The sequence below is a fragment of the Vombatus ursinus genome, unplaced genomic scaffold, assembly GCF_900497805.2.
Source record: "Vombatus ursinus unplaced genomic scaffold, bare-nosed wombat genome assembly UNPS02014841.1, whole genome shotgun sequence".
In the NCBI taxonomy this organism is placed as follows: domain Eukaryota; kingdom Metazoa; phylum Chordata; class Mammalia; order Diprotodontia; family Vombatidae; genus Vombatus; species Vombatus ursinus.
The window spans coordinates 15,622,135-15,637,869 of record NW_020954619.1 but is presented as its reverse complement, the minus strand read 5'-3'; the positions used below and the strand labels follow the sequence as shown (position 1 = coordinate 15,637,869).

Sequence of the window (15,735 nt, the reverse complement as noted above, 5' to 3'; positions counted from 1 at the left end):
TTATCTTATTTTTCACAACCTCTTTCTTGAGGACAGACACTTTCCTTCCTGAAGATGAAGAATCAGACACAGATAGCTGGCAATTTGCCAAATGCCAGTATGAGAATACAACTCCTAGAGAAGATCAATGACATTGTCCTGGTACACACACAGTATTAACCACTTCATAAATATTTTATGATAAAGAATGAGGCAGGGGGGAGTTAGAATGAGAACATCAGATTCCTTAGTTCATTCATAGGATTATAAATTTAAAACTGGAAGAGAATTTAAAAGGTGATCTGATCCAGCTTCCTCATTTTATCTCTGAAGAAACTGAGCTTCTTAGAGGTCAAGCGATTTGCTCAAGGTCACACATACAGCTAGTAACAGAGCTGTAATTCCAACCCAGATCCTCTAACTCCGAATTCAGTGAGTGTTCTTTCTATTATAGCATGCTAAAGTTCATTTGGTTGGAAATCATTGGATAATACTCTGTTATAACAATTAGCTCATCTGAAACCTAGGGAGCAATATAATGACCTCTAATGTCTACTTGGTTCCCCTCCTTTTTATCTTTAGGGAGTTTATTACAGAGAAAAAGTTCAGAATTCAGTTTCAATTGTTATAAGCCCCCAGTTAGGAAAATTCTTAACACCCACGCAGAGGTCGGGCTTTCTGGCTAACTTTATAGTGATATTTCTAATTAACCCCCATTAACCCATGGCCTCTTTGTGGATGAGACAAAGTTCAGTTTGCCAGAAAGGGTTGGGTAACACAATAGGGAAACAAAAGCAGATTATGTTTTTCCATCTGTGAATAGACAGACCATTGGGAGGGCAAGCTGGAGAAAGAGCTGACTTTTCTTGAGATTGTCCTCAGCCTGAGCCCTCCACATTTTCCACCAAACACCTTCCACAGTGACAAACCCCCTGACATTTCTGAGGCTGATGTAAGCAGCGGAGTCCTGCTGCTAATGCTAAATACTGTTGTTTGACTCTAATCATCGGAAGTGTTGAATCTCTGTGGAGGTGCATGGGGAACTCCTTTACCTTTTGGTTGTTCAAGAAAGCCCCACAGACTTGGTTGCAAACTAAGTTTTGTTTTTCATCTGTCATCTTTCCCCTCCCTCAAACAATCTATGATTTTATGATTTATGGGGAAGAGTAGAGCCCTGGACTAGGTAACTCCCAACCTTGACTTGCTATATGACCTTGAATGCATCACTGACCCTTTCTGTGCTCAGCTAGATATGATACTGAAGCTATTCACTGATTTCTCTGAAATTAGTTACCTGTAACCTCTTTGATCTTGGATAGAATTTCTTTAACGATAATGATTATAATTGGTTGCCAAAATCAAGAACACACAACTAAAATAGTACAGGGTAAGAAACAAGTAATTTTTTTTTAAAAAGACCTGTAAGAGGAAAACAAGTTTTGTTTTGTTTTCACTTTTCTCTGAGGTGAATCAAACCCAATCGACAACCAACCTAGGAGGTAGTGAGCTCCCCTTCATTAGAAATATTTAAGCAGAAACTGTATGGACATCTATGGCAGGGTTTGGGGCAGGGGGTAGTAATGTAAAAGACGTTTCTCATTGAGACATTAGACTGAGTTCAATTGAACTAGATCTAACTCCCTCATGGTGGGGAGGTCCTTCACAGATTGAAAAGTCTCTTCTAACTTGAAAACAATATGATTCTAAGTCTTTATTAAGTAACTTCTGTGTACACAATAAGTATCTGAATAATGGTAGCCATTCTTTTCAGAGCTTTCCTTTCCTTTTTTGTACTCTTTCCTGCCAAGGACCTATCTCTATAAAGGAAAGAAAAGCCATATTCTACACTCCATCTCTCTTTTCTCTATTTTATTATGTTAGGTAAGTTTCTCTAGTTCTCCCCAGCTCTCTGTGACACTAGAACCTCTCTTATATTAAAGGACTTTGTTACTATAACAAGTTGACAACCGTTCCCTCAGGGTGTGGGAAAAAGCATAACATCTCCAGTTGATCTGCAGTTGGCTGATAGCTAAGTGATGTGATCCCAAGGGGCAGTCTCCTAGTGACCAATCTTTTTGTATTTTTAGACATATAGACAGATGTTGAGTAAAAATGCCTGCTATTCCAAGATGATCTACCTAGTGATCAGGCCCCCTAGCAACCTGCCCAGCTTTGTTGCTCAACCCTGACTCTTATTCAACAAATGTTTGTGTCTGCTATGTTCAGTCCAATGTGCTAGGCACCAGTGACAAAAACCCAGCTAACCTTTTGCTATGGCTCATGCAGTAGTTACTTTTAAGAAAACTGGATTCCAGGGCCAAGCTATTTAAACCCCATTATGGTTCCCTAGGCTCCCAGATTATAATGTGTTCTTTGGTTGATAGGATTGATCCAGTTGGAGAACTTATCTTCCTAGGGACAACTAGATACTAGCCCTGCCTAAAGGAAGACCCCACTAGAGGTGAATACAGGATCTGTTCCATTCCTAAGCCCTCCAGTTCACCTGATAGAAATAACAAAGCATCTTCTTGTTTGGGGTGTGGATCTGCCTTACAGGGTTGAGTGGGAAAATGGGCCAAACCTTAATCATTTCAAACCCTGCAGGAAAAAAAAATGAACAAGTGAAAAAAGCAGTGAGCAGCCTGGCTTGCCACGTGTTGTTCCATTTAAATGGTTTTGATGCAGTTTGCTAGATTCTTTTTAGGAACATTAGTTCTCCCTTCAAGATGGAACTGCAGTTGTTAGGATACAGTAGTGAGAGTCATTCCAACACCTCCCAATAATTTGTGGTGTGAATTTTGGACAAAATTCTTTCCCTAGGTTTTTCACTATCAATGTTTCTTACTGGGTAATTTACCATCTCTGGCTTCATGGAAGGATTTAGAGCAATGTTGGTTTGATGAACAAATATGAGTTAAATGCTTTGGGCTGCCCAGATATTAAGCACCATTTCAATACAAACCAACATCCTTTTAGCTATTGTAATTACTATTAATTACCATCATTATGTCTCTTCAGATGCTCTCTCTTGGAATACTAATGTGTGTGTGTTGAGGCTAAAAAAATAAAAAAGGAAAATTGATCAAACACTGACAGTAAACGTACTAAAAAGGGGTTTAACATCAAGTTGAAATGTCCATTTCCCCCACTCCCATCCCCTAAGCACCCAACAGCAACCTGGACTTATTGGCACAGCTAAGATTCATTCTTCTGAGGTGAAATGCTTTGAGTGTCATGCTGTCCCAGGAGGCTTGATGCATATGACTCCACAATGTGATATGGCAAGAAAGAAAGCTCATCTTAATCAACATTGTGGCCAAATAAATGTCCAGTGCTAGGGAGGTGAGACCCCTACAGTAGTCTGCCCTAGGTAGATGGTCTTCAGAATGTTGTGTTTAGTAAAAGGTGTCACATTTTAGGAAGTATGTTGATCAGCCGTAAGCAACCAGAGGAGGGTCTTAGGATGGCAAAGGATCTCAAGATGGTATCATGAGAGTGGGTTGGAATGTTTAGCCTGGAGAAATGAAGATTCTGGGACAGAGCACCAACTTTAGAGTCAGGAGGACCTGAGTTCAAATCCAACCTCAAACACTTGACACTTCCTAGCTGTGTGACCCTGGGCAAGTCACTTAATCCCTGATTGCCTCACCCCCCAAAAAAAACTTATTAGGAAGGCTTAAAGATATCCAAAAGTGGATTGGAGGTAGTGAGCTTCCATTCATTACAAGTCTTCAGATGGAGGCCAAATGACCAATTGCTGGGAATGCTGTAAAAGGACGTCTTATTGTTTATGGGGCAGCAGACCTCTGATTTCTCCTCAACTCCACCATTCTGTGATTTATCATCTCTTCTCAAAACCCAGCCTTCCTTCTGAGGCATATATCAACCATGGAGTGATCAAAACCCAGGAGATCCAGAAGATGCTTGAATGTCCCAAATGAGACACTTAGAGCAGTGGCTACAAATGGACCCATGCCCTTATTCACACTAGAGTCTCCCTAAAACAACTTTCTCTCTTTCCTTGAGCCTAACGGTATCAAAGTTAGCCAAGAGTTGGGAACCAGTCTTTGATCTGAAGGCAAATAAGGTGAGAAAGGTGTTCTTTTCATACTGACAACTCATACAAGAAAATTGTTAAGGAAATAGCAGTAACTGCTTTGCATTCTCAGGTGCACCCATGCATATCTATCAGCAAATCAAATCGGTGTGGGACAAAGCTGTAATCCTACAGGTGCCAAGGGAGCATATACCTCAGCTCTCCAATAAATGATGTTATTCAGAGGAAGCATCAATTGACTTTATGGTAATGTAACCTTCCAACTTATAGCAATGCAAAGTGGAGAAGTTAGATAAGAAGTATGTCATGAAAGAACTCTATTCTTTCTAACTCAAACCAGCAAAAGTCCTTAATGGATAGCTAGCACTGCAGAGCAGCACCTCCTGGGCTTCCTTGGTTTCATGCTCCCTGGTGCTGGGGTTGTGCTCCCCAGTTCAATTCAATAGCTAATTTATTAAGAACCTGCCCTGGGAAAGCCATTAGGAAAGATACAAAAATAAATAAGCCACAGTCTCTGCCCTCAGGAAGTGTATACTCCTCTGGGGGGAAGAGCCATAATCAAGTAACTACAAAATGAAGTAACATGATAAATGCTATCAGAGATGTCCAAGGTGCTATAAAAATTCAGAGGAGGGGCTGCAGTAGAGATTCGGATGCACCATGGAGCAGATGTTAGACTTGGTTGCTTGGTCAGTGGATTATGCTTAACTGCGGGAGGGTGTGACTATAACAAGGAAAAGACTATGATGTGAAAAAATAATTTATAATTGGAAAAATGAAAAATAAAATAATAAGGTTGGACTAGATGATATCTGTTTCCTTCCAGGTTTAACCAAAAAAAAAAAAATGAAATAAAAAGCAACTCAAAAGAGGGAATAATCTCTTCCAGCCAGGAGGACCATGAAAGAGTACATGAAAGAGGTGGCATTTGGTTTGGGATCTGAGTAATGGGTAGAACTCCCCAGATGGAGATTGGCATAGGCACGCAGATTACAGGCATAGAGACCAACATGAACAAAGGCACAGGATAAGAGAAAGTGTTCAGAAAATGGTTGTTCTGCCACTAGTAACATGCCTTGTACTTGGTCTTAATTAAGGCAAAAATTAATTAACAAATGTTGGATTGACCATTTTGAATCATTGGTAATAACTTTATCCTGGAAGTGAGAACCAGATGATGACCACACACATACACACACACACACCCTGCAAATCATATAAAAGGTTAAGATTTTTTTTTAACATTCTCATTTCTTTAAATCTGATCTTTATTTTTTCTGGATTTCACAGAATGGCTGAAAATATTATTGTAACCATGACCATATTCATTCTGACTTCCATTTGGCAGTTTAGGGTATTTGGTTGGATTTTAACTCTCTCGCAGTTTTGTTTTTAGCTCTCTTTATGCAGCAAACAAATCTCTCTTCCTTGGGTTTCTATTCTGTAAACTGGGGAGAATACCAACTGTTATTTCCATCAATTAATATTGTGAATTTCTGCTCATAATTATTTCCCAGGCAATAGTTAAAATACAAGATGCTCCTCATCCTTATGTGCTTAGCCTTAAGTATGGCAGAAGATGAACACAATTATGGTATATGAAGCTATATCCGGAGGTTTATTCCTTTAGGATAAATACAACACAGGTTGATCAGCTCTTCTTTTTATCTCTGACCATTTGCATCATTGTAATTATTTGTCTCTCTTAAAACTTTATATATGGCTTCTTTTTCAAGAACTGTATTGTGATTTATTGTGTTCAGAAACTGAGAAATTGGGTGTGTACGTGGCAAGTCATTGTCCATTCAGAAATGAATTTAGCATGTGAATTGTTTGTACTTCACTTCTGGATTCTTTCTGAAAATGTTCATTCACATATAGTTAATTTAAAGGAACAAATAATTTACAAGGTTATCAAAATAAATCCCAAATGAATTCCCTTCCAGAGAAATATTGTCTTAGCTTTCAGGAAGGAGATATATTAGTAAGATAAAACTCGGGTGTTTTCCAGGTACTAATCTTGACCAGCTAACTTAACATCTCTGAGCTTTAGCTTCCTAATCTGCTGAATAGCCAGGGGAGTGGGGGGAGGGAGGGAGAGAAAGAGAGACAGAGACAGAGACAGAAAGAGAGACAGAAAGAGAATGAGGGAGGGAGAGGGAGGGAGGGAGAGACGGAGAGACAGAGAGAGAGTCAGAGAGAGACAGTCAGAGTCAGAGTCCGAAGTAGAATTCCATGCTTGAGTTCTTCTCAGGGTTTCTGCCTGAAATTCAACATCTTCCATGAATAGCTTTCCCTGATAAGAAGAAAACACACGTGATAATACATCATGCTCATGTGCACTCTTTTACTTACTTGTGTGATCCTGGACAAGTCACTTAGCCTTTGAAAGCACTAAGCAATTCTGTAAAACTACAATTTGAAGAAAAGGTGCTGGCCTACATTGATAGTCAGTCAGTCAATAAGCATACATTTAACTCTTACTGTATGCCAGGCACTTTGCTAATCACCGAAGATACAAAGAAAGGCAAAAACATAGTCCTTGACATTCAGAGACCTCAAATTCTAATGGCAAGTTTCCTCATTCAGGAGTTCCATATATCAATGAAATGACAGGTCCAGTTCCTATCCTCTTTGTATTATGTTTCTATAGGGCAAGGACCATGGGATACCTTCGTGGGAAATTGGTCATATGACCCCCAAATATAGTTTTCTTCTGAGAAATTTTTTCCTCAATTCTACAGATTCCATGAAGATCTGGAATTTTCATATCAGCTTTTACCTAGATAGTACACATATTTATTCCTGCATAGAAGACTAGACCCCAAGTTTTTTTTTTCTAAGTACAGTGTCAAGGGTTGAATTCATCCCTCTTGCAGTCCACAAGCTATTTCAGTCTGTAAACATGTCATGAGAACAGATACATCAGAAGTGTCATCTTTTCTTTGGGGTTCTAGAGATTAAAAGCAGTAAGCTGCCTCATGCTTAAGTGGTAGCTTTTTTAGTGTGTTAAAAAGAACAGGGAGGATCAGAGAAGTTCCGTTTAGTAAGGGAAATGACAGTCTCTTCTCATCTTCCTTCTTTCCTCTTCCCATTCCTTCTGTCTTGCACTTCCATCAATGGCCCATGTCCTGGTTGTTTTAAACACTCCTTTGTGATGAAATAAGTTAGTAATGGCACGGCTCTTCTTCCCTTCTCCCAGAATCTGTTCTTCCCTTTGGAATAGTGAACATTCACTAAGCACAAAACCTCTTGTCACTTTCTGTTAATAACTGAGGGCCAGAAGCCTCTCTCCACTGAAAGCTTTTGTCTCCACAAGTCAATCTGCAAATACGTTCACATGGCACATCATCCCTACAGTATTTATTTTGTCTTTCTCAACCCTGGGTATGCTTAATCCTAATTGACGTTTGTACCTTCGAAAACAGAATTCAACATTGTCAAAGTAGCCAAAATATACCCATGTTCCTATTCAGGAGAGTGACTAAGAGCCTGTGAATAGAACATTTTTGGCCTTGAACAATATCTGAGCACAGTGCTCAGCGTAAGGAGCGCGGAACCAACAAGAGCTTGATATGTGGTTATTGCCAGTGTTTTTTAGAGACATTGACGTCCAAGTATATAGACGCAGAGAACAGCAAGTCTTACTCAGAGAACTCCTGAGAATTTTTTTCTTATTTGATTCATTGCAGGACCCTTGGTCAGAGACTTTGCATCTTTAAAGTCAAGTCCCCACCACCACCACCGTGACCATGGCAGAAGACGCCGATATGCGCAATGAGCTGGAAGAGATGCAGCGACGGGCTGACCAGCTGGCCGATGAGGTGACCATGAGGGGAGGATGTGGGAGGGGGAAGGCTATGTTAGTTTGCTGTCTCCATACTGCAGGGACTCTCAGTTGGAGAGTGAAGGTTAAAAAGTCAAGTTGACTTCACATATTGTAGGTCACAAGACTTCTGAGGACATGAATGAATTGCCTATAAAACATGGCTTAGCCCAAATATCTATTATATAATATGCTACAAGAGTTATGAGGCTGAAGAAAGAGCATGACTGTTGATAAATTTCACTCTAATTCAATTAAGGCCTACTAGCAGCGGTCTCTCTCCACTTAATACTATACAAATGCAGAGGTAGCTTTTCCTCTATGCCTTTATTTAGAACAAATCCATTTTGTTTTTATTCTAAGGCATCCACAAGATTTCAGCTGATAAGGACTTCCGGTGGAATTTCTAGGAGTCTCATAAAACCCTTGATAGCATTCATCCTAAGTCATGAGAGATGATGTTTAATTGTCCAGAATCCAATATCCCCCAAACAAGGATGCCAAATTACTTCTCTATGTATTGGTGGGACTTTTCATCCATCATGTGCAATAATTATCTTTTTCAGATGATTTTTTGCCTTTGATATCAGAATTGCTTTCATTTAGATCATATGGAGACAAGCTATAATTTAATTGCCCTAGAGAACCTTATAATTTGGTAAGCCTGATAGCAAAGACAGATTGAAAGAAAAGAAACTGACTCAGTTTCAATAGAAAGGGCAGTAATTTTGAAGGTTGTTGGTTTTTTCATTAGGGAGGGAGAGAGGGGGAAGGGAATTTCCCAACCTTTTTCAGTAGGAGAAACCCAGTTTAACCTCAAAAATTTTCTTGGAACTCCCTCCTCCTTAAAGTAGTTGAACTCTTAGTGTCTATTGACTGAGAATAAACATGATAATAGGCTACTATGAATTCAGTAATATTTTTCAATGATTTTGTATTTTAATTGCCTCTACATATATTTGAAAAAATTAATATTTTATATTTAAATTTAATTTTACTATTGAGTATTTGAGTACTGAGTACATACATTTGAAAAATAATTTTATATATACATCTATATTTGTGTATGTGTGGGTGCTATTTATTTGCTCTTCCAGAAGGTAGGCTTGCTTATTTGTTGACTCCCAATCCCCTGTAGTTTCCCATACCCCTTGCACCAATTTCAACTGGGGTTCACACTGATTAGTAGCCACCATAATAGACCAAGGAGAAACTTTGGGGGCAGCCAAATAGAAGGTACCAAAAAGAGATTGTTTTAGAGTATCTAAACCAATGAAGACAGATCAGATTCTCTCCTATTTTTTTTAAAGTCCCCTAACCACAACCAGTACCAAAAAATATAGCATGGGGAAGGAAAGCATACTATTGGGGAACCTCAGATCCTGCCAGTTTTTACCTAGCCACAGTGGCATGGTTGGTAGGATGGAAAAAGATCATAAGTGAGAGCAGTTTTCATTTCTACGATTCTCTGCATCCTATTTATTTTGCGTGGAAAATGATAGTGACAACTAAATTTCTTACATATATTCATGCATATGTGTATACATGTAAGTGTATATACAAAACATTATGTGTATATAGTATGTGTCTATGTAGACATGTATTACATTTATATAATGATATATTTGTGTGTGGATTTGAAGGACCAATTTCCCAAATTCTTTTTTTTGTTTTGTTTTGGGTTTTGTTGTTGTTCTTGTTGTGGTGGTTGTTATTTATTTTTTGTGTGTCTGGTTGTTATTTTTTTGAGGCAACCAGGGTAAACCATTTTCCAAATTCTTCAACCCCTACATGCCCACATGCTGCTGGCCTCAGAGCCATCCTGGTTGTAGAAAAGTCATGGAAAATGATGGGACTGGATGGCAGTCCATATATGGATGTCCTCATGGACACCAAGGTAGTTCTATCTAAATAATGTGAGAAAAAGAAAGGGAAAAAAATGATGACATTTTATCTTAGGGCAAAGTTTTTTTTTTTAACTTCCATGATTTGTATAAATTCTGACATCAGCCTATGCTGAATTATTGTCATCATTACTTAAATGTTTATATTTCTTTTTTCAGTCTCTGGAAAGCACTCGCCGTATGCTGCAGCTTGTTGAAGAGGTAAGGAGTGATTGTTAAAATGGAGACCCATTCTTTGCTATTTCCTTCATTCACTTTATCCCCTGATTTTATATCCTTTAGCCACTCACACCAGTGAAAACTTAGCTACTTTATAGACTGCACAAATTGAAGGGATATTGTATTTATGTCAATTTTCCACAGCAATATGCAGGCCTCTATGGTAAACACATTTCTCTCAGAAGTAACACCTTCTAAGACAGAAAGCACAGAAGGTCATTATGGCAAACTGAAGTTTTCCTAATAATTCATAAAGGCAGAATGTCATTGGTCAAACTGAAATGAGTCTAAGAGCCAGCAAGTTACTAAAAAACTCATAGCACTTTGTATTAATGTTCATTCATATATATCTCCTCTCGGATTTGCTACTCTCGTTTTAGGCCTACTGGCATATTGCTGTATTTTATCATTTATCCAAATAATAATAACAATAACAGCCCTTCACTCTATTGCAGTCTACCTTTCCCTGATATTTCAGAATTCTCAGCACCTGGTTTAAAATATTCCATCTCAGGCCTCTATCAGTAGATGGCAAAGTGAGTCAGCAATAGAGAGCTTTACAGAAGGCTCAGCTTTTCACTTCTGAGCCAATTCTTAATTTGAAATAACACAGGAAGGGAAAGAAGGATAGCAACCATAAGGTTGGTTAGAAGCCAGCCAAGTGGGGGAGGTGCTTAAAAAGTAATTTATTTTTAAAATGGCAATTTAAGGCTACAGTTTAGGATGAAAGAAATCAATGAGCCCCTACAAATCCAGCACTGTAGAAATCACAGGGAGGGGACAGAACAAAAAGAGAAAAACAGGAAATTAGCTTTTTGTACTCTCCATCAAGTACGCATGCTCTCAGATTAAAACAGAGGTTCTTAACCTTTTAGGACCCTTTGGCAGTCTGCTAAAGATGATGGCTCCCTTCTCAAAGCAATGCTTTTAAATGCATAAAATAACATACATGGGATTACAAAGGAAACTAACTATATGTAAAGCAGTTATCAAAATATTTTTTGAAATAATATCATGGAAACTGGGGTAGGGATCTGCATTTATTTGGTATTATTTCAGAACCAAAAGCAAGAGATGTGGACTTTAAATATGTCAATGATGGCTTGGCACTTAAACATAGATGTGTGATTCTGACTCACTCTCCCCAAGCAGTTTCTCATAAAACCATCAATGATTAGACTAAATATCAGTAACAATGTCATTTTTAAAAACTTTTTACGTAATGATCTGTAACATTAGTGCCTCAGAGCATTCAGAAATAAAGTGAATTAATTATCTTGACATATTTCCCTGACTGTAGGTCATAGATTCCAAACTCATTTTTGACTGTCCCTTTACCTGAAGTAAATTCTCATAATGTTCAAATGGAGTCATTGATTAGCTCACCAATGGACAATGGGTTCTGCGACCTTTCAGGCCTAGAAAAGAGGTTGAAGACACAGACAGAAAGCACATCATGGAAATGATTCTCCAATCTTGCCTTTCCTTGCCTTTGGGCTGTTGACATATTCCTTTAGTGTCTTCTCAAACTGCTGAAAGTGCTACCCTGTCTGGAATAAATAACTGCCTGAACTGAGTTTGTCTGGAAAAAATCCATAAGCTAGATTGAAATGAAATTCTTTAATTAAACATTTATTTCTTTTGGAGTGCTTTTTGATCAAGCATGAAGTTGTATTTTGATATGGAAGATGTCCCCATTTGATATGATTAACAAGAAGAAGCTAATAAGCTTTTGTACATTTTTTAAATTATGGGCATGACTTTCTTGACATAAAAGCTATTCATACTTGTTTCCTGGATGGTTAGTGTGTGGTTTTGGTCAAATACCCTTCATTTCTGTAATCAGTACTTATGAAATTTTTGTTTGAAAAGGAAATTTTAAAAAATCAGCCACATAGTCCAGTGGAAACAACACTGGCTCTGAAACCAGAAGACCTGGGTTCAAATCCTTCCTCTGATACTTCTTATATGTGAGGCCTTGGGCAAGTCCCCAAACCTCCCTGAGCCTCAATTTTCTCATCTATAACATGAAGGGTTTGAACTCGATGGTGTCTTGGTTTCCTTCTATATCCAGATCTATAATGACATGACATTTATCAATTTAATAAAATTCAACCAACATGTATTAAGCGTCTGCTATATTCAAACTCTACAGTGGGCCCAAGGGGACACAAAGACAAAAAGCTAATCAGTCTTTGACTTTAAGAAGCTTAAGTTTTATTAGTCACATCTGAAATCATGCTCATTGATAATTAGGAACCCTGAGTATTGAAGCATCACTATTTTGCTCATGAAGCCAAAGAACCAATGTAATTTTATGTAACTGGAATTGAGCTAATTTCTCATTTAGATGCAGTTTCAAAGACAAGAAAGGTTACTAAACTTGTGAAAATCTCTGACTGTAAAGAATAGCCCTTTCAGTAGTAGTAAGACTATATGAATTTTGTGAGTAATATGCAGTTACCAATCTATTCCAGAGAATAATAGTCTATTTTGATGGAAGTAGATTTCAGTATTTCAAGGACTACGTAAGAATCCCATATGACTAAAATCAAGATGGGCCAGACACATTTAATGTGTCATGGAGGACAGAAAGTTAAAAATTATATACTACTCCATTCCACCTCTATAATCAAAAAGGATGTCTTTTGGTAAGGGATTTTTTAGGAGACCCATGAAATTGGGCACTGCTGATTGTCAAAATCAAATGTAGTTTTTACCTGCTGGTCCACCTGAAAGCCAGGCAATCAATGCTACATGGAATTCCATAAGGAGCTACTTTAACTCAACCCCATTATAGAGTTCATGGGGCCAGTGATGGAGGGTTCCTTGGAATTTTATTGTACTCCCAGTTATTTTACCAGTGTCTTGGAGAAAGGGGATCCACCAATCTGAGGTTATATCTATTTGATGGCAAACATCAAAAAAGGGAATATGTGGCCAAGTCCGTTCTATTCAACCCAAGATACTTTGGTAACCTGGAGGCAAAGCGGTCAGGTGATCGCTTGGATCACGAGACTCTCCCTTCAAGCACACTAGACTCTAGGTAAAGTATTCTGGGTGGACAAAAGATGGACCAAAACTTTCTGTAAGTCATCTTGTGAGTCATAAGGATGTGGTGGTCCCAGTTCACCACCCAAAGAGCAGTCTCCTGCCTCCAAACTCTACTTTAAAGAAGATCCCTTCACTAGAAGATGACAAAAGGAAGCCAAAGATTGAAAAGACAAGAAACTAAAATCACTCTCTTCCACTTCTAGCTATTAGGGTATAGTATTCTTTAGGGGGTGGGAGCAGCTAAGTGGTACAGTGGATAGAGTGCTGGGCCTGGAGTCAAGAAGACTGGAGTTCAAATCTGGCCTCAGATACTTACTAGGTGTGTGATCCTGAGCCAGTCATTTAACCCTGTTGGCCTCAATTTCTTCATCTGTAAAATGAGTTAGAGGAGAAAATGGCAAACCATCCCAGTGTCTTTGCCAAGAAAACCCCAAATAGGGTCATGAAGAGTCAGACACAACTGAACCACAAAATTCTTTTTTCAGACGGGAAGTGATGGATTTCCATAACACTTGCCATGTCTGTCTTTCCTTCCCTGTATTACTTCCTCCTCGTTTTCTCCTCCTCACTGCCCACCCTCTCCCTCCTCCAAAAATAATTTAATTGAGAGAGATTTCCATTGCACTATTTAGGGATATGGCAGGGAGAACAGAAGGGCAAAATATGCATTCTCTCAACTCCTCAGATTAGTGCATTGAAGTATACTAAGATGCCCCCTGTTGCCTGCTTTTTAGGACAGCGCTTTGAACTCACATTTTCTAGTTTTTCAAAGTACTTTAACATTCCTACTCTCATTTGATCCTTGTTTTATCCAAAAACCCCTGTGACCTAAGGTAGGGAAAGTATTACTATGTCCATTTGACAAATGAGGAGAAGATGACCAGGACCAGTGTTTGGTGACTTGCCTAAGGTCACACAGATAGTGAATTGCAGGACCAAAACTAGAACCAAGGACTAATAACTCCTGGTTCTAGGCTCCTTGCCATAAGATACAAGAACTCTAATAGAAATGTAGTAGAACCTTTTATAATACGTGATTATATGCTGTGTTTGGGAAATAATGCAGTTTTTCTGTTATGTCTAAGTATGAGTTCATGGCATTTTGAAATTACTTGTTGAACCAGCTTATTATAACATGGTCCTGGCTATTAGTATAAACAATTGAAGATGGAGGGAAGCAGTAGAGGTTTCTTCCCTAATAAGGAAGACATTGCAAGATGGCCAAGATGGCTGGAGGTGATAGATTTTCAGGTATAAAGGAAACTGAAGTAGAGAAAATTATTAAATTCCCATCAAGAGGAGCTGAAAAGGGAAGGGACGGTATAATCATAGAAACAAGCAACAACATCTTGGAGCTGGTCAGGACTTTAGGGAGTCAGAGGTCAATGTGATGTCCAAGGTCACAGCTAGAACCCAGGTTTCCTGACTCTTCTCCCATGTTCAGAAGTCCCAAAAGACAAGGAAGATAATAAGCATAGGACATAAAAACTCAGAGCAGAATTTTTAAATGAATATTGAAAACATCCCAATAACCAGGACATGTCATATCCCAGTTGCACATTAAGGTCTGCAAATACTTTTATCACAATAATCCTGTAGAGGTAGGTAGTACAAATATTGTATTCCTATTTTATAATAAGGAAATTAAGGCTTATGGAGTTTTGATTGGGCAAGAACTCAATACAAGGAGGAGCCTAATATGCAAATGAAATATTAAACCCAGTATGGCCCAATCCTGAATTGTTTCAGCCAAAGTGTAGTCACAATCTAATTATTTGACATTTCCTACTTACACACCAGTCAACACAAACACCAACTGCACAAAAAGTATGGCTTGGCTATGGCTAAGGACATATTTTTTTCTCACTGTTTCCATAAACCATTTCTTTCTAAGATGTAAATGCTATGTTACTTAAGGCATAGGTTCTTTGAAAACTTCACAGTCATCTAGTTCAGGTCTCTCATTATGCCAATGGGGAAAATGAGACCCAGAGAAGGGAAGTCATGCTGAGAGAAAGGGAGGAAACAAGCATTAATTAAATGCCTTATATCTGCCAGACATTTTGCTAAGTGTTTTACAAATATTGTATCATTTGATACTTTTGAGTATTTATCATTTGATCCTCAAAAGAACATTGGGAGGTAGGCCCTATTAATGTCCCCATTTTTCAGTTGAGGAAACTGAGTTAGACACAGGTTGAGTGACTTGGCCAGAGTCACACAACTAGTAAGTGTCTGGGTCTGGATTTGATCTCAGGTCATCTTGACTCCAGGTCCAGTGCTCTGTTCACTACGGCACCACCTAGCTGCATTTGAAAGGTAGTGGGTTATCATGTACACAATGATAACATAGGGTTGGGGACTTGGATCCGTGACTTCACTGGCACAAGAAAATTCCCAAATGAGGAAACTCACTCTTCTAATGCAAGTCTGCACTTTCTATGCAAATTCTCACCTTGAGAGAGTTGCCTAGAGCACCAGGAAGTGAAGTGACTTACCCAGGGTTAAACAGACAGTATGTATCAGAGTCAGAACTTGAACTCAGGTCTTTCTAGCTCCAAGACCAGCCCTTTGTCCATGTTACTTCTTGTAAATAACAGCAATGACAACAATTACAACAGCAATAGCTCACATTTAAGCCCAGAGTAGTTAAGTGACTCACAAGTGATCACATAGCTAGTTAACAGAAGAGTCAA

The 15,735-nt window shown here is 38.7% G+C and overlaps 1 protein-coding gene across 2 annotated transcripts in view; it reads left to right on the top strand.

The window, feature by feature from the left end:
• Positions 1-15,735, top strand: part of SNAP25 (synaptosome associated protein 25) — a 95,335-nt gene that overhangs the window by 58,380 nt on the left and 21,220 nt on the right. For both annotated transcript variants that reach the window (XM_027840261.1, XM_027840262.1), the window contains exons 2-3: positions 7,729-7,860; positions 9,926-9,967. In XM_027840261.1, the coding sequence (XP_027696062.1) occupies positions 7,789-7,860; positions 9,926-9,967 (114 nt within the window). In that variant the 5' untranslated portion in view covers positions 7,729-7,788. The remainder of the gene's footprint in view (positions 1-7,728; positions 7,861-9,925; positions 9,968-15,735) is intronic.